The sequence below is a fragment of the Talaromyces rugulosus genome, chromosome I, assembly GCF_013368755.1.
Source record: "Talaromyces rugulosus chromosome I, complete sequence".
Lineage (NCBI taxonomy): Eukaryota > Fungi > Ascomycota > Eurotiomycetes > Eurotiales > Trichocomaceae > Talaromyces > Talaromyces rugulosus.
Window position 1 is genome coordinate 360,990 of NC_049561.1, and position 17,610 is coordinate 378,599.

The 17,610-nt window shown below is 47.4% G+C and overlaps 7 protein-coding genes across 7 annotated transcripts; 4 read left to right on the forward strand and 3 right to left on the reverse strand.

Annotated features, from left to right (window-relative positions):
* On the forward strand, positions 1 to 1,174 carry TRUGW13939_00110 (uncharacterized protein; the record flags this gene model as incomplete). Its single annotated transcript, XM_035483325.1, has 3 exons — positions 1 to 470; positions 524 to 996; positions 1,056 to 1,174. The coding sequence occupies 3 exons, from the start codon at positions 1 to 3 to the stop codon at positions 1,172 to 1,174; spliced, it is 1,062 nt and encodes a 353-aa protein (XP_035339218.1).
* Positions 1,175 to 3,344: 2,170 nt separating this feature from the next.
* On the forward strand, positions 3,345 to 4,138 carry TRUGW13939_00111 (uncharacterized protein; the record flags this gene model as incomplete). The annotated part of the gene is made up of 2 exons (XM_035483326.1): positions 3,345 to 3,971; positions 4,031 to 4,138. The coding sequence occupies 2 exons, from the start codon at positions 3,345 to 3,347 to the stop codon at positions 4,136 to 4,138; spliced, it is 735 nt and encodes a 244-aa protein (XP_035339219.1).
* Positions 4,139 to 8,659: 4,521 nt separating this feature from the next.
* Positions 8,660 to 9,639, forward strand: TRUGW13939_00112 (uncharacterized protein; the record flags this gene model as incomplete). The annotated part of the gene is made up of 5 exons (XM_035483327.1): positions 8,660 to 8,705; positions 8,766 to 9,012; positions 9,072 to 9,131; positions 9,209 to 9,323; positions 9,427 to 9,639. The coding sequence occupies 5 exons, from the start codon at positions 8,660 to 8,662 to the stop codon at positions 9,637 to 9,639; spliced, it is 681 nt and encodes a 226-aa protein (XP_035339220.1).
* Positions 9,640 to 10,059: 420 nt separating this feature from the next.
* On the reverse strand, positions 10,060 to 11,572 carry TRUGW13939_00113 (uncharacterized protein; the record flags this gene model as incomplete). Its single annotated transcript, XM_035483328.1, has 4 exons — positions 10,060 to 10,663; positions 10,731 to 10,873; positions 10,931 to 11,158; positions 11,249 to 11,572. The coding sequence occupies 4 exons, from the start codon at positions 11,570 to 11,572 to the stop codon at positions 10,060 to 10,062; spliced, it is 1,299 nt and encodes a 432-aa protein (XP_035339221.1).
* A 1,652-nt stretch (positions 11,573 to 13,224) lies between these two features.
* On the reverse strand, positions 13,225 to 14,285 carry TRUGW13939_00114 (uncharacterized protein; the record flags this gene model as incomplete). The annotated part of the gene is made up of 2 exons (XM_035483329.1): positions 13,225 to 13,838; positions 14,237 to 14,285. 2 exons carry the CDS (start codon positions 14,283 to 14,285, stop codon positions 13,225 to 13,227), a joined length of 663 nt encoding a protein of 220 aa, XP_035339222.1.
* A 205-nt stretch (positions 14,286 to 14,490) lies between these two features.
* TRUGW13939_00115 (uncharacterized protein) lies at positions 14,491 to 15,303 on the forward strand (the record flags this gene model as incomplete). Its single annotated transcript, XM_035483330.1, has 1 exon — positions 14,491 to 15,303. One exon carries the CDS (start codon positions 14,491 to 14,493, stop codon positions 15,301 to 15,303), a length of 813 nt encoding a protein of 270 aa, XP_035339223.1.
* Positions 15,304 to 16,290: 987 nt separating this feature from the next.
* On the reverse strand, positions 16,291 to 17,321 carry TRUGW13939_00116 (uncharacterized protein; the record flags this gene model as incomplete). The annotated part of the gene is made up of 3 exons (XM_035483331.1): positions 16,291 to 16,468; positions 16,696 to 17,012; positions 17,238 to 17,321. 3 exons carry the CDS (start codon positions 17,319 to 17,321, stop codon positions 16,291 to 16,293), a joined length of 579 nt encoding a protein of 192 aa, XP_035339224.1.
* Positions 17,322 to 17,610: the final 289 nt, after the last annotated feature.

Sequence of the window (17,610 nt, forward strand, 5' to 3'; positions counted from 1 at the left end):
ATGGTCATTGAGAACCAGAACCGCCAGTACGGCGGCATGGGCTTCGATCATGTCTACCAGAACAATCTGCCTCACACCCAGACACCCCAATTCACAGATCCCTGGGCTGCCCACACTTCGTCGCACTCGACCCCGCCGGTCTATACCTCGACCTCGATGGGCAGCAGCCAGCTGGCCATGAACCCCGTCAAGCATGCTGATGTCACCCGCCCGACTGCCATCTCCTTGCCGTACTCCAGCATCCCCGTCTCTGCGCCGTCGCTGGTTGCCGGCAGCAACTACCCAACCTCAGCCTACGCGGGCACCGAGATGATGAACATGCAACACGATATGCCGCGCTCCACCATGGATGGCGCTCCTTCATACACGGCTGCTGCTCCCATCGGTGGCTTCACGCCGGCCAACTACCCACCATTGAACTACAGCCATGGCATGCATCCGCACCAGGATGCCCGTCGCATGTCGCACTCGTGAGTTTCCAGACATGCATGTGACCGCGCAAGAACTAACCCTCCTTTGCCAGAGCCGACGCCCGTGTCTCACAGCCTGCTGCCACCTACAGCGACGCCATTGACGCCAGCCGCGGAATGGTTGCCCTCAGCCAGGACCTCACTCCTCGCAACATCTACGCGCCTCGCAACTCGCGCGGTTCCGCCGATTCCTACGGTTTCCCGTCTACCCATTCATCTGTCTCGTCCATGTCATCAACAGGCAACTACCCCTACTATAGCGCCTCTGTCGGCTCCGTCGAGTCATCCGTCACAGACTACAGCTCGACCTCCGAGTCGTACGATGGTCTTCCGTCGCGAACACTCCCGCGACCCAACACTCTGCTGGGCGCTGCCGCGCCTGCCGGTCCTCAGTCGATGATGAGCCAATTCAGCTCGAAGATGCCGTCCAACGCGCAGAAGAAGCACAAGTGCAAGGTTTGCGACAAGCGCTTCACCCGTCCGTCATCTCTTCAGACCCACATGTACAGCCACACTGGCGAGAAACGTATGTCCCAACCTACTTTTCCCCCAAATCTTCAAAAAGCTAATCAATCGACTGTACAGCCTATGCTTGCGATGTTGAAGGTTGCGGTCGTCATTTCTCTGTTGTTTCCAATTTGCGCCGACACAAAAAGGTCCACAAGGGCGAAAAGGAAGCCGGATCTGGCGAAGATGAGGAGTAAATCCCCCTCCCGAATCCATTTCTCGACTTTATGTTCTGTGCATATATGTCATCGGCGTGTTGTTCGCTTGTCGACTTAGCGACTTGGTTTGTCTTTTTTTTTTTTTTTTTTTTTTTTAATTTGTCGTTTCTTGCTTTCGGCGTCGTGTGTGATTGATCCGTGCGCTTCGTGATATCCTGCTTCAGATGGTTTTTCCTTCATCATTGTACAACACTTTTTTTTTTTTCTTTCTCCGTGATTTTTGCTGCAGGCTTAGGTCCTGTTCAGCCCCAAACATTTGATACCCCCACCTGGATTGTTTTTATGAGGAACGGACATATACATGGTTCCGTGGAACAAGCGGGGATTGAGTTTTTTTATTTTCTATTTTCTTTTTCTTTCTCTCCTTATGACCATAGACCTCATTTTGGGTTGCCCTGGAAAATGTTTCGGCATGGCACGATTTACCGATTTACGATTATCTTTCATGACCCTCGCCAGACCGAGGATTTGCGCGTTGCAGGCCAGTTCCTTGCAGTCTGTTATCTGATACCATCTGCAGATATTGTGTTGTTGGATGATGTCCAAGTTTTTGTTTTGCTGTTTTGACTCGGGTTTGCTCACGTCCACCCATACGAGTATAGTGGTGTGACTGGACAAAACCGAGTCGGATCCTACTCGGAACGAGAAGCCCACTTATGTTTATTGCGCTGCTATATGTTGCCCGCGTTCGATCCATTCCAGTCCTTACCCTCTAATAGATGCTGTTTTCTTGCTTTTTGTTTTTTTGTTGGCTTTGCGTGCTTTGGGCCCCAGATACCGTGGTGTTGGGTGGAGACGAGACAGGCGGTCTTGTTTTCTTTGCAGATCGGCTACAATGTTCGAGTGCATTTTCTCACTTGTATATATATTTGAGTTCTTGTATGCGTTCTGGACTATAATACTGTAATCTAGCACGCAATGAAGACATGGCATTTATTTGATCTCGTCCGCTATCAATTAATTAATTCACTATCACATGTACATGCAGACAAATGATTCTATCGCTAAACCGTGTTACATCAATTGATGTCAACAACTACATCTAGTGATATGGATCAAATCAGCCTTGCAGCGCTACAAACGCCCATGTGCCAATCCCCCCTAACACCGGCCGTTTCATCTCACTGTCTAAAGCCGCTTAAATAGCCGCGCCGCGAGTCAAGCTTCTTGATAGTCCACGCCAACGTTTTTCTTTTTATTATATTTAGCCCTGGGCCATATCGGAAACGCATGGCCAATCATTAACTGCGCCACCAGCGTGGTTCTCGCGTTGATTGGGCCAGCATTTGGATGCGTGTTGGGGGTTGACGCCGGACTTCAGCCAGGGTGTTCAATGTTGGCACCAACCACGTGTTTGGGCTATTTTTATTTTTATTTTTATTTTATCTTTATCTTTACAATATTTTTACAATATTTTTGTTCCGTTGGGGAATTATTGTTTCCCGTGGAGTATATCAACCAGGGTCTCCCCGGACTTAGGGTTACTCAACCAACGGTTAATTATCGATTGACCGTGGAACAGGGGTCAATGCTTTGATGATATTATGGTTAATTGTGTAAAATACCCGGCCACCACCTAGTGTCTCGATAGTGCCTAATTCGAGGTTGCACAGCTCGGCGCGTAGCTGCATGTATGCATGCATGCATGCATCGATTAGGGTTTTGTATAACACAGCGTTGGGCGGTAACTTGGAACGTGTGGCGGAAATCGATTTGTCTAGATTCTCCAATGCTACAGAGCTAAACCCAGCGGCGTATTCATGACTCTTGGATCGTGTACTGTTTCCGGTCCGTGTCAAAGAAACACTGCGTGGGAAGTGGATTCTTTGTTCTAGTTCAGGCTTAGCATCCATCGCCTTGTTGGGTCTATTTGTATCACGCTACATTGATTGAACCCCGAGTCTATTATTTGCTTTCTAGACTCATGCATGGAATACCAACAACATTCGGGAATACGCCTTGCGCTCGACCTCACAGCATATTGGAATTTCAAACTATCTTCCGTCCTTCTATGAAGGTTGACAGTCTCAAAGCATAAATAGACAAGAGCAGCTCGTTGTCCTCATTCCACCTTGACCCTTTCAACCAAGATCATTCAAAATCAAGTTTTTTCCCATTGTCTTGACAAAGGAATCTCACTCCCACCACAATGTTTATTCAATCTCTTGCTCTCTTTTCTCTCTATCTACATGCCGTGGTAGACGCAGCTCCAACCACAGGCGGCATTCTTTCCGACACTCTAGCACTGGTGTCCAGTTCCACCGAACTGAGCCAGCTAAAAGTCACCGGCTGCAGCTTGAAAGACATCTCTCCTCCTCTCAACGAAACCTCGGTCAGTCTATCCGGCCCCGAAACCAACGGCACCCTCGCCTACGTCGCCCTCGGCCGTGGCACCCAGAACTACACCTGCGCCGACAACTCCAGCTCGAGCGTGCCGACTGCCACCGGCGCCGTTGCAACCATGTTTGACGCCTCGTGCCTCGCCGGCGATGTCGACCTACTGGCCGACCTGACCATGGCCATCGCCAAACTGCCGCACGATGCTACCGTCCTGGCCGGTCTGAGCCTCAAACAGCTGACTGCTTCTTCCGAGAGTCTTGTGCTGGCCGAGCACTTCTTTTCCGACTCGACCACTCCGAAATTTGACTTTAGACCGTTTGATCATTCGCAGTGGGTGCAAACAAAGAAGCTCGAGAGCGTGGATGCGCCGTCCACCGCAATGCCGGGCTCCGTGAAGTGGCTGAAACTTGGCTATAAGGATGGAGTCGGTATTCATGTAAGTTTGTTTTTGTGCTCAGAACTATCAGTATGGTGAGAAAACTAACGGGCTTGTAGCAAGTTTACCGTACTCTCACGGCCGGTGGGAATGCGCCGGCGACCTGTGAAGGACAACAGCCGGATATTGAAGTACAGTATGCGGCAGCTTACTACTTTTACTCTTGAGAAGACTGTTTCTCTCTGCATTTAGAAGGTGGCTGCGCGTTTAACGGAGGTATTTTGCTTGTTTAGCTGAATGAACACGATCGATGAATTTCGCATTAAAACTATTGCTACTATCTGTTTTAATATCTGTTTCGCTGTAGTTTTCCGTAATGTGCAAGAGCGGGTGGCACGGGTGGGGATACAGGCTATGACATGGTTTTACCTCTACACCAACTAGCCGGGCATCGGGGCGTGATACCTCCACCAAGCAGTAGAAGAATGCCCTCAAAAGCAGATTCTGTGAGATTATTGACAGCCTTCCTTATCCTCTCATATAACCTTTTCACTCGGGAATTATGGCTTCTTTACTTCCTAACTCTGTCTCAAAGGGCTCCAAAGCTTACGACGAACTTCGTCGTAGCTTCTTCAACGAGCGAGTTCCTGATATCCATCCCACGGAGATTGTCAGCCCAACAACCACGGGGGAAGTTGTGACAGCCGTCAAATCCGCACGCCAACGTGGGCTGAAGATTGGCGTTCGCTCTGGCGGGCATCTGTTCTTCTGCAATTCGCTCCTTGAAGGTGGTCTGCTCATCGACACGAGCAATCTGAACCAAAACATCCAGTACGATGCCGCCACTGAGATAGCTACGGTCAGCCCAGGGCACAGGGTCGAGGCTGTCATCAATTATCTACGACGAATCAACAGATTCTTCCCTGCAGGCCACTCTCGGAGCGTCGCCCTGGGCGGCTTCCTCCTCGCGGGCGGCCAAGGGTGGTTCGTGCGTGGATGGGGCTATACAGCCGACCGCTGGGTTGCACAGATCGAGGTCGTCACTTCCGACGGGAAAATAGTGATTGCAACTAAGAATCAGAATGCTGATTTGTTCTGGGCAGCACCCGGCAGCGGCCAGGGCTTTTTTGGGGTGATTACGCGGATCTGGATTAGGACCATTCCGGCACGAAAGCTCTACGATACGACAATAATTATCGATTCCACCGAGATTTTCAAGCCGTTGCTCAAATACGTCATCGAGACCTCGAAGAAGGTGCCAAAATATGGCGTAGATTTGTTCTTTGCCACTTTCACGCGGACAAGGACGACCCTAACGGTGGCCACGAATCTAAAGCCAAGCGTGTTTTTTTCCTCATGAATGAAATCATGTTTGCCGATTCCATCGAGGAAGCTGGGGTTCTTGGAAGCCCATGGGATGTTCTTCCTGATGAATTTAAGAAACACACTGTTGCTACCATTCCATTGGCAGAAAGAACGTGGGAGGAACTTTGGGCTGCACAAGAGAGCTTCCAGCCGCAGGGCAACGGCGAGAGGTGGAACGTTGACAGCATTCTGGTCGACCCAAATGTTTCTGATGACGATGTGAGCGCTTCTCTCGACACACTTTTAGCGTTCAGTTAGGACTAATGTGTCTGCCCTAGGTTATTGACGCTATCACTCCGGCACTCTTCGATTTGCCCACTCGTCTCTCATCCGGAACATTCTGTCCAATCGACTACTACCCAGACGAAAGGAATCAGGCTCTCAGTTTGCCTCAGAAGACCTACGTCTCGACAATGATATGCTGGAAGGATGCCAAGTATGACGCCGCGGTGGACAAGTGGCTTCTCGACGCCTATACCAAGGCCGACAAGGTCTCTTCCGGTGTTTACGTGGCCGACTTCAATGCCAAGCACCGGAAACCAAAGGTGTGTTCGCCGCAGGCCAGGCTATGGCCAATATATGCGCAAATAAGACTGACGTAATCAGGTTATGACCGACTCTGCACTGAGCAAGTGGTTGCAGATTAGGGAGAAATGGGATTCTTCTGAGACCTTTATCGGTTATCGAGGTTTCGCGAGCACTTTGGACCCTCATAACAGCTCGATCAACCCTAGGAGTAAGCTATCGTAGGACGGACCACATATGTATTTACCATATTTCTCTTATTATTTCTATCAAGAAGATTTATCTGCAATAAAATCGACACGGTTCCGCGTAATAATGGATAAAAGTAGCCAAAATTCCGAATGTCGGATGCCGAAGGACGAACAATTGCAGTGAGCACTAGTATTAGAAGATAGCGGCTGGTAAGGGCTAAAACGGGCGTCCATGCTGATGACATGTACAACTCCTCCATAATCACTGCGTTATTTTACTAGTCATACAGATTCTTGGGTGCGGTTCTTGGTAGTCTTGTGTGTGCAATTCTACAATTATTTAGATTACTGTTGGCTCGTTTGATGAATAACTTTGATGTTTGCTATCAACAATGAAATGTAGTTGATGAGATTTGGGAGGATCAGTTACGGCAGTAGTAGAATGTCATACGCAGTACAAACTGTCTTATATTGTAAGAGAACCGACCACACAATAGGCGAGCAGGGAATATACTGTGCACGTGTAAAAATGAACGACGATCAAATTAGCTCCCATTTCAAATGTACGACCTTTTGTCGCACCTGGTGTCCTACTCTCTCGCCTTAAACCACCCCTTGTAGTGGGTATACACAAACCAAGCACACAGAGTATCCATCGACTCGTCTGGCTTCTCAAATACAATGTCAAATTTACGCACCAGCTGGGGTATAACCTTTGCCATTTCCAGCAAGCTAATGTTCCTGCCGAGACAAGTTCGAGAGCCACCTCCAAACTAAAAGGCATGGGTAGTTAGCTGTTAATCATGAACCATTACGAGCCGCAAACGATACCCCTGACGAAGAAGCTTTCGAGAAAATTCTGTGCTATGTGAATGACGTGGGTTTCTTTGCCCCCGTGCTAACATACGCTAGGGGGTGGAATGGCAATGCATACGTATACCATTTCAACGAAGGAAACCCATGGGAAGGCCCTTGGAAAGACCAAGCAAATCACATTTTGGATGTTGCATATCTCTTCCAGAACTTTAACGACTTCCTCGATGTTGGCCAACAAACCGTCGCTAAGGCTTTCGCTGAGGACGTATTCAAATTCTGTTACGGTGTCTCGCCTTGGCGTCCAATGGAGTGGAATGGCGACCCATCAAGTTCAGGCTTCTTTGCCCGAACATATGGGCCAAGCAAAGAAAATGAGTATATAAACATAGTCTCGCAACCCACTTTTGCCAAGACTAGAAAAAGGAGCACTCTCCTCGAGTATGCGACGAAGGTACCGTTAGACGACCTTGCTAAGATTTTTGTGATTCTCCAGTCCATGAGATCCTGACAAATATTTGGTCTACACACAATGAGACAGCGCAACCTTGCGAGACAAATCATTGTCTCTGCTAAGCGTGTGGCATGCTAATGGAGCCATAGCCCTTTATTGAAAATTATCAACTGCCTGCAAGCTTTCTGGAATATCATCATCTCATGCAAACCGTATTCTTGTGTCATTAAATCAACTCAATGTAGTATAATTAAACGTACTTTTTATTCCTAGAATTTGCGAGGATGAGTAGATGCGTGGATGCTCTGCCATGTCTACAGTATATGCCCGAAGAGTGTGCATTAAATACAATCTACTTTTCCTATATTCTGGAGAGGTCCTATATTGTGAATTGAGGATTGAATACAACCAAAGAGGCTCAAAATAGAATCTGATCTGAATATAAGCCAATTCTGTGTCAGTCTTTTCAGTGCATACTCTTGATATTGTATAAATTAATATGTGAAGATAATCATTAATGTATAATCTTCCTACACATCCACACGTGCTTGCTCCCCAGCCCAAGCTCTTCGAATCAATTCATGAATAGGTATCCTTTCAATATCACTCGGATTCCAGGAAGAATTACCAACAGCGATGTCGGCTACTCTGTCAATACTCTCTTCCTTCATGCCGTACTCCTGCAACCCTTTCTTGACATGCAATTTCTCTAACAGAATATTCAGTCCCTGTATTGCACCACCATTACTGCCAAGGAGAGCGTCTGCAAGCTTCTGCGTAATCTCAGGAATACTAGACTAATTTTATGAAATAGCATGAGGGAGCACAACAGTATGCATCTTTGCTTGAGGGGGTTGAAGCTACCGCCTATAGCATGACAAAGGTTGTGGCGGATTGATATTCCAACGCTGCCGCACAACCGGGTACCATAGAATGGTATTCTACAATCTTAAGGTAGAGCAGTAGCAATGGTATGAGTCCCCTCAACAGCCATCAAGTTCATGGCATGGTTTGTGTTACAAGCATAAAGAGCTTCAGTTATTTACGAGTTAATATACCCATGCTAATAAACAGTGATGTATAAAATCTCCGATTGAAGCACGAGATGGCCGGAGAAGAGCTTGAAATTGATTTACTTATTGACATCTCATCCAAACTGAACATAACTGTTTAACTGGTTAGCGATCCAAACCGATAACATGAGACCGAGCACTTTGTCTTTTGCAGGTCTGGTGGCAACTGCTTCCGCAGCGCCAGTACAGCAACATGAAAGAGATGTGTCGCCAACCTTTTTATTCACTTTATAAGGATAAGGATCCAACTCATAGCTGTTGGTCGATTTTGCTAACAAATAATCTTACAGCGGGGACTCGTACACTACCACCTCTTTTGATACTACCATGGAGCAGCCATCGGCCTCGGATCCCATGGGAAACCCTGTCTTGGGTGTGTTTACATTGCTACCATTCATAACCGGACTACTCTAACCTTGAAACTTTGCTACAGGCCAGGGAACAACCACCGGAGGCGTGAACTGGGTCGGATTCCTGGCAGAGCAATATAACAAGACCTTGGTGCTTGCCTATGACCTTGCTGTCGGCGGCGCGACCATCGACAACGCTATCGTTTCAGGCTTTATGTATGACATGGTCTGTCAGATAAATACCTTTAATTCGGTTTACAAGGGTAGCCCTCCGTCCGCACCGTGGACGTCTTCGGACTCTGTCTTTGCTTTCTGGATTGGAGTGAACGAGTAAGCAAACCCCATCTTCGGACTCATTCGGCTAGAAGAACTAAACGTAGAACATGTAGCGCTGGCGGCTCGTATACGAACGCCGACCCCCAGAGTATCACCACCACGCTGACGGCCCGGTACGAATCTCTGGTCGAGCAAATCTACCAAGCTGGGGGACGCAAGTTTGTTTTCATGAACGTGCCACCCATCTCAGCCCCATGTATCAAGCTGAAGGGGAAACCGTCGTGCAGGAAATGGCAAACTACCTCACCGTGTTCAACCAGGCTATCGCGAACATAGTGACCAATTTCGAGCAAACATACACGAGTGTAAGTTGATTACCGCCACGCTTTTGGGTCAAAGGAATCAAGACTTGGCATTATATAAACTATAATTTACAAAAGGAATACACCCTTTAACTGATTTTCACAGACGACCGTGGTGCTCTACGATACTTTTACGTTCATGTCGGCCATCCTCGCATCGCCGACAGCGTACGGATACGCCAGTGATGACGCAGCTTCATGCTACAATGCAGACGGCATCACTTGCGTATGGTGGAATAATCTACATCCTGACCAAGTATATCACCAGCTGATGGCCTCGGACATGGCATCTCATATATCGCCTCTCGGTGGATGGTGATTCGGTCGCTGCAATGAATAATGGAACTTGACATTAGCTTTGAAACCTACGTCGGCTATTTATTCGATTGTCTACGTGTATTCCAGGTGGTAGACATATGGATGTCTCTTATGTACACTAATCAACTGGTAGGTGTTTGACGCTCGACATTTAGTTGAAAAGTTTCGTTGCAGCCCTTGTGCATTTAGAATGGGCCCTTACACATTTAGTCAACTGATATATTGATAGGTACTTTCGTACTTTCTGTCCGTTGATATGCCTAATAAGATTCCAATGTTCGTACTAAATATGTGTAACTATTGTGAAGAATATGCGCCGTATGCCTTTCAAATGTTGTAAATATAGTTGTGAGAAACAGATTACAAGAGGGATAATAAAAAAACCCTTTTCTATAAACGTATATTGAAAATAAAATAGTTTTCAGACCCGCATGAGTTCGCTAGATTCGCCAACGGCAACGGAATTCCCCCTCTCATGAGCAAAGTAGAAAGGAGGGTTATCTCGTCTCAACACTGGAGGAGGAGGAAGTAATTGAATTTGAATTTCTTCCCGGTCCTGTTCATCGTGAGTAATAGCAGGGGTGACTGCTTCTTCTCCTTCTTCTTCATCTTCCTCCTCAATGACGGACCAACGCGGCCATGTTTCATGAGACAGAGCCAGCGGTTTGCACGCATAAGGAGCTTGTGGTAGATCCAACATACCCAGTTTAGGATCTTCATTTACATCCGATGAAGTTGCTGGTAGAAATGAATGAGTAGATCGTGGCCGGTCTAGCTTTTGTCTCGAGATGGCTAGCTCAGCGACTGAACTTGTCGTTTTGGGTGGCAATGGCGCGACAAAGTCGTCACAGTGTCGATTATTGATCGAGACGACGCCCTTCAAAGAAGACCCAATAAGAACGACAAGGCTGAATAATATGTGTATTACGGCCATGGAAGTGGAGAATATTCCGTCTACACTGGGGTCCAGAGACATGTATTGTCTATGGATAAAGTGTAGATGGAGGGCTGATAAAGGAATAAGGCTGTTTGTTCAAAAGTCAGCTAGTCATCCTTCGTAATAGTACATGTTACATAGAGAAGTGGACTAACAGTATGCGACAATTCATGGCCACTAAGACGCGGAATTTCTGCCGGTTCGACATCTGCACCTTGTACAGGCACACAATGGGGTAGGAGAGGATTACTGTCTCAGTTATAATATCCAGAGCAGTAACAACTTGCCAGTGAGAGAACTAGTACATTAATTGTCAGATTGAATACAAACAGCCCAAATAAAAGGTTGCACATACGAAAGATGAGCATTGTTGATTGATATCTGCCCATGGGGCCGACGTGCATCGCACCGCCAGGACCACGACTGACACAATCCATGTGGCTCCACATAACAGCAAGATCCCATAACTCATCCATTCTGATACCCTCTTCACATACCGAAAGATATCACGGTTGAAAAGGATTGCGCAAACTTTGGAGCACGCAAGAATGGTCACGTAGAAGAGATCGGCAGCATATGCGGTCTACGGCCAGTATAAAATCATCAAGTTAGCTTACATCTCAACTTATACATAGTAACTGGAAAAATGGGACAGGAAGGAATAACAACATACCTTGTTCATAACCTCTGTATCTGTCTGGGACCTGCGGTAGACCCCCCAGACCCGGATGTGACTTTTTCCCCATCCATGCTTCACCTGAACGATAACAAGAGTAAACTGGCATATTGCCAATCCTGCGGCCACAAAAAATACTACGTCGTCGCATTTGACATAATTTCTCTGCCGTTGCCAGGAGTATGCAGAGTAAGCCCGGAAAACGAGTTCGATAACAATGATGATGATACAGAGCGAGACAATGATGTATAGAAGTGCGTCGTTATCATTTGGAGGTATTTCCGAGCGAATGTGAGGTGTCGATATTTTTTCGTATACCATATTGAATAGCAAGTTGGGCTCCCAGATGGGTGGTATAGCGCGGGGATAGACCTGATGAAACCCGAAGTCCAGAGAGCATTCTTTCACCTATGAGAATTTCAGAAAACATGGGATAACAGTGAGATAATAATGTGAGCTTGGTTATTGTTTTGTCAACTCGCGAACATTTGAAGAGTTAGCTACATATGCCTGGCTCCCTATTTCGAGCCACGAGGGAAGTTGACTACTGGCCTTATTTTTAGATATTTTATAACTCGAAAACTTGATTCTTCTTCTTTCTCTTTGAAACCCACTTATTTATTTTGCTATTCAATTCTGAGCCATAGACCCACTCGCAGAAATTGATAGGCTTCGTGTCTATGTAGGATCCAAAGAACATCCTTTGTCTTGAAATCGATGGCGCTTCTTTGAGTGTAACTGTTTAAAGACTTGGAAAAACCTTTGAAAACTAGAGCGGGTGTTAAAAGCGAATTCTTTTTTTGTTTTTGGTTGTACTATATTAGCACTTTTACGTTCTTTGTTTAGTATTGAAAGGCCAAATGGTTGAATGGTCTACAAATGTGAATAAATCAACCCCCCTTCCCACCGATAGCAATGATCTAAACTTGGACGACAGCGACATGTGCCGAGTAAACGTAACTTCCAATGTAGGTACCGGAGTGGCACAGGAAGCATCATCTAATTTAGAAGTATCCACGCCCTTGATGGGCTCATTCGAGGTAGGGTGGGTCTCGTCATACCTTGGGCTGGGATTGAATGGCGGATTGACTGTGCGGAAGAGCGTTCGGATTTTTGACATGATATCGACCGTCGTATCAATATCAACACATGCCTGGAAATCATCGCTTGTAGTTGCGCGTTTCACCAGGATCGGTGTTTGAGGTGGTGGATAAAACCCCCCTCTTTCGTATCCTTGTTCTATTCTAGTATGAACTCTACCGAGTTCTTCTTCCCATTGTTGCGTCCTTTACTCTATGACAAGCCTTGTAGCTGCGAAAGGTCATCCTTCGGTTCACACTGCACAACTTCCGGATCATTACGGGGAAAGTTCAAGTCGTTTATTTCGGAAGATAGAGTCGGGGCTATGTATCTAGGACTCAATGAAATGAGTAGAAATCCAATTGTTAACAATATTAAACTCCCAGGTGCGGGTTACACTGTATCCTGTATTTTTAAAGATGGGGATGAATGATATTTTTTTTAAGGATATAGTCGACTACAGAGAAGCGAATGTGTCTAATCCTTGCTCAGCGCGTTATAAGCACCAACATGTATTGTTCTACTCTTATATAATTTTTTTAGTTAAAAAATTATTGATTTAATGAGATAAAACACGCTTGCATTGCAGTCTATTCTATAAGGAAATAAAAAATTAATCGTGGTCCGCACCTCCCGTACACATCAGACATGCTCATGTTGTGATTTAAGTGCCTCTGAATCTGATGGGGGTTAATCATGACACGTAGTATCGTTGCTTTTAACTAAAGATAGTATTTTTGTGTTGATAATAGCCAGAGATTTTAAATCCTCACCCCCCAAATTGGAAGTACATGCATTCTCGAGGAGTCCGGTCGGGGGGCCAATTAGCATCAAATAGGATCAGATTGTGGATTGGAAATTCTCCAGAAATCATTTGACTTCTGCCCCCGAAACTACCAACCGGTTGAATGGTCACCTGGAGTCGGAAGGGGGAAGCCAGAGATTTTCGCCTCAAATAGGATCGCCGTGGAGAACTCGTTTGCAACCCCTTGCTTAGTTCCCTTGTTCTCTTGAAGAAAGATGACCCCGTCCCCGCACACTGTATCAGTTACCGAATTTGTACAAGGTTCGATGCTACTCAAAGTTCCTGTAAAGTGTTCATTTCGAGTGATGACCCTGAAGAATTCGAAACAGAACAAGCTGACCTTTTTTTGGACCACGGTGCGGGCGGTGTTGGAAATGTCGACGATGTGCTCGCCCTCCGGTGGGAAACCGTAAACTTCTGGACATTGCTCAAGAGAATCCGTCAGATCGGAAAAGCGGAAAGTAATCTTAGTATTTTCAATGCGATTTGGTTCATTTATGCCCTTGAAGTTGGAGTTTAGAACTAATAGGGTCGCAGGAGGCCCGTCGGGGGAGAACTGGCCGTGAGTGATGCCATTCACTTTCAGACCACACTGCGCCCCGGTTTTGGTTTTGACTCGCTGGTGTGAAAAGAATTCTGGTCTATCAAAATACAACGGCACTTCCCCTCCCCATGCGGTGTTTGTAGAAGCTTTGGTATCCACTTTGTAGCACACGGAACAAGATTTTTCACGAGCTTTAGCAATAACAGAGTGGGAAGCCGTTGAACACGAGCCCTTCCTCTAATGTGCCATGTCTTCATTTTAAAAGTTCCTCTTCGTCTTTCCCCTGACATCCCTGGGATTACTATCGTCTCTTTCATTCTTCCTTCCTTTCGACCGTCCAGGACCACCGAGGCTGGGATCGAATCTTCGATGCAAATGGAGTAGAACTGGTGGTAAATTCCATGGCGAGAACCCAGCTCTTTCTTAGGTTACAATATTCAATTTATGGGGAAGTGATACTCGAAACTAAAGATTGTTATGTTTTTAAATCACGTGACATATACCACTAAGCTGGTAACAGTTAGCGTGATGTCATTATTGCCCAGTCGCGCGTTACCATCAACATGACCAAAGACACCTTGGAACTCGAGTACTGTTTCAGCCATCTCCTTTCTTTTATTCTGTTCTTTGACTGCTCTCCTTTACCATTTCACTTGAGTATTTCACATCTCGCTTTTCTTAATTGGAAGTCGCCTCCTCATCGCCTCGCTCTAAACCGGTATCCCCTAAGGTCGCGCGCACCCTACATATCGTCAACCTCTCTTCGAATCGACCTAATCGAGGAGCCCATCCGGACCCTTCGAAAGCAATATGACTTCAGAATACGAAAAGAAAACTGTTGCCCAGCTGCAAGAGCTTCTCAAAGCGCGCACGTTGGCAACGAATGGGAAAAAGGCAGAGCTCATTGCACGCCTGCAAAACGCTGATAAATCGGCAGCAGAAGCGCCTGCAAAAGAGGCGAAGGCCGATGCTGCAGAAGATGTGATTGACTGGGACGATGATGCGCCGGCTGGGGAAGCACCGCCGAAAGAAGTGACGGAGCCTACGACGGAAGCCAGCGCTGCTACTATTGCTGCTGGCGGCCAAGGGCCAGTTTCTAATCCAGTGGCCGTTCCAAATCAGGAACTAGCAGTGGACCCGGCGAAAACAAGTGAACTCCATGTGGAATCACAGGCTGGTACTTCCGAAGATCAGAAGGCGGAAGAGAAGCCTGCGGTCGACTACAGCATTGGCCTTCAGGCAACCGATCTGGACGTAGAGCTGGAGAAGCGCAAAGCTCGTGCGGCGAAATTTGGCATTGTTAGCGAAGCTGGCGACAACACGACAGAGTCGGACAAGACCCTTGAACGAGCGAAACGATTTGGAACGAGCGAATCGGCTCCTGCAATCAACGGATTGGATCAAGCGCTACCAGAGAAATCCCACAAGCGTGGACGAGGCGACGACCAGGGTGGGCGAGGAGGCAAGCGACGGAATTTCGGTGGACGCAACCGCCAACGTGGTCGCAACAATGGGCCTTCGGACAAACAAGCTGGTCGTGGCAACGCACCCAAACCCGTATATAGCGACAAGGACAAAGCAGCTTTGGAGGCTAGAAAGAAGCGATTCACCGCGGCAGCTTGAAGTCTGATTTACTCGGCTCTCTTTCTAACTTCATCGCATGTATTTTCAATCAAGGATATTTCTTTCTGGCGTTCCGGCGAAGGATTTTAGGTGTGGAACATGATCATTGTATGCTAAATCGCCGACTTAACTCGTAAAATTGAACCATGAGCATGTGGTAAATCTCTCTCTCTCTCTCGTTCTCTTTCGCCCTTACCGATTTTGGATAGCTTAGGGCTATGAAGAACTCACCATGTGAGGCCAAGCGTTCCAAGACTAGCTGGCTAAAAATACGAATGATCAACATTGCACCTCTAAGGCTCTGCAGCGGATGTACGTATCAGTTTTTATATTAATACGTATTAATATGCGTGTGATAGTGCAGCACGCTTGCAGGGTTGTGTTGAACATGAGTGCTGACCCGGCTGAAAAGTGCGCTGAATTCAAGACTATGACTGTCGGAATTGCAATCAAGTATTCTTAGTACAGTCATTACAGAGCTAAGCGGTTTGTTGCTCGAAAAGGACACATCGCTTTGACTGTTCGCCCGCGATGTGACTCGGTCGACAAGATCACGTACCATTTGGTGTGTATTTTGACAACCCAACATCACATAGGATTGGCTCTATCGGGGTGATTTAAATCTCCCATCCATTATTGCATCCTCAAGAGATGGCGGCGCCAAAGGGTGATAGTGTGCGTAGAGCAGGACACCCCGCATATCGCACGCCGGGTGCTGGTCAATCACAGTCCGAACATGGAAACTGCATACGGCGCATTGATCCAACAGGGCGGTCTCCACCTGGAGGCTGGACGCGGATCATAGGTGTGACCGTTTGAAAACCTCCATCTCTCCCTCTTTTCCCCCCCCTTGCTTTCTTACTAAGAACTCGGAGAATTAAGTAGAGCACCAAAAGAGTATGGCGCTGAACTCATTTGCGGTACCTCAACGTTGAGTCAAGACTGTCGCTTGAGGGGTGGCCAACAATAACGCGAGGCTCAGCAGCCTCAGGCCCTCAGCTCATCCCTGGTAGCGCTAATGCACGTCAGCAATCGAATCAGATGGCTCAACATGGCCTGGGCGATCTCACTGGTTGGTGAAAACCGGCCGCGGCGGGCAGTGGCGGCCACCCTGACGGGGCGAAAGTATTGATACCGGCTTCCAACTGCTTGGAAAACAGAGGCACTGTCAGAAAAAGGAAACGTCTCCGACCTCCGGTAGAAGCTAGGAGGGAAAAAAAGGTTCGGCTCGAAATTGAGCACCAGGCTGTCAGACAGTCGCAACCCGGCCGAATCGATTATTATTGTAGTGGAACCGTGGATTGTGATGGAGACCTGAGCGGCAACTTATCGATACCCGGACCTGGACCAAGATTTGGCGCGTGCTAATCGACGACAACAATGATAACTCACGAGTCAGTTGGAACTTGACGCAGAAGTTGTGCCGGCGGTGAAGGCTTCAGACAATAATCCAAATCTCGTGACTCCGCATCGTACTCGGCAGGCGCGAAGGGGACGCCGAGGAAGGAGCTGGCTGCGGCGTCACCTGACTGCCGCAACAGGCGTTTTTGGCCATCTCCGAGTCTGCGCGCTGCGTCAACCGTCAATGCGACGACGCACGCACAGTGCATACAAGCAACATTGTTATTATCCATCAATTGGACAGCCCATCGTCTTAGTCTCCAGCCCGCGCCCCGTGCAGACTGCTCTGACTCCTGAGTCGTGCGCTGCTGCTCAAAAGTCAAGTCTCAAACCCGACTGGGCTCTCTGTTCTTTGCACGCCACTATCGTAGCACTAACAATCCAGACTACTCCATACCAGCTATCAACCAGGCTATCACATCTTGACCCGCTAGAAAATTTCTCCCAAAATACTGTGGAGTCGAGCTATCCGATCCCTCTGGGGCGACCTCATCCAACCATCTGCCGCCATCAACTGGTACAGCCCTGCTTACCCGCCCGTTGCTTGGGGCCCACGATGCCCGCACCGGCTTCGGATATGGTGACTCGTCCAAAGAGAATCCACGCTTGTTCGGCATCGCGCGAATGACAAGAGAATGGCCTGACAGGGATTTCGAATTGGCTCAATGGACAACCCTGTCGATCTCCAAAATGTTACCACTGGCGGGGTGGGTTATTATTGTGATTATTTCTTACCACCACCTGGGCAATAATATAACCCTGGAAGATTGCAACCCGGCAACTCAGTTAAAATCTCTTCTCTAAGGATTGTCGACTTCGCTACCCTCAAAACCGGATCTCTACTGTTTCTGGAAACGACGCGAGCAAGAAATTTCTCTGAAATCCATGCCCAGCTGATTAACGAGT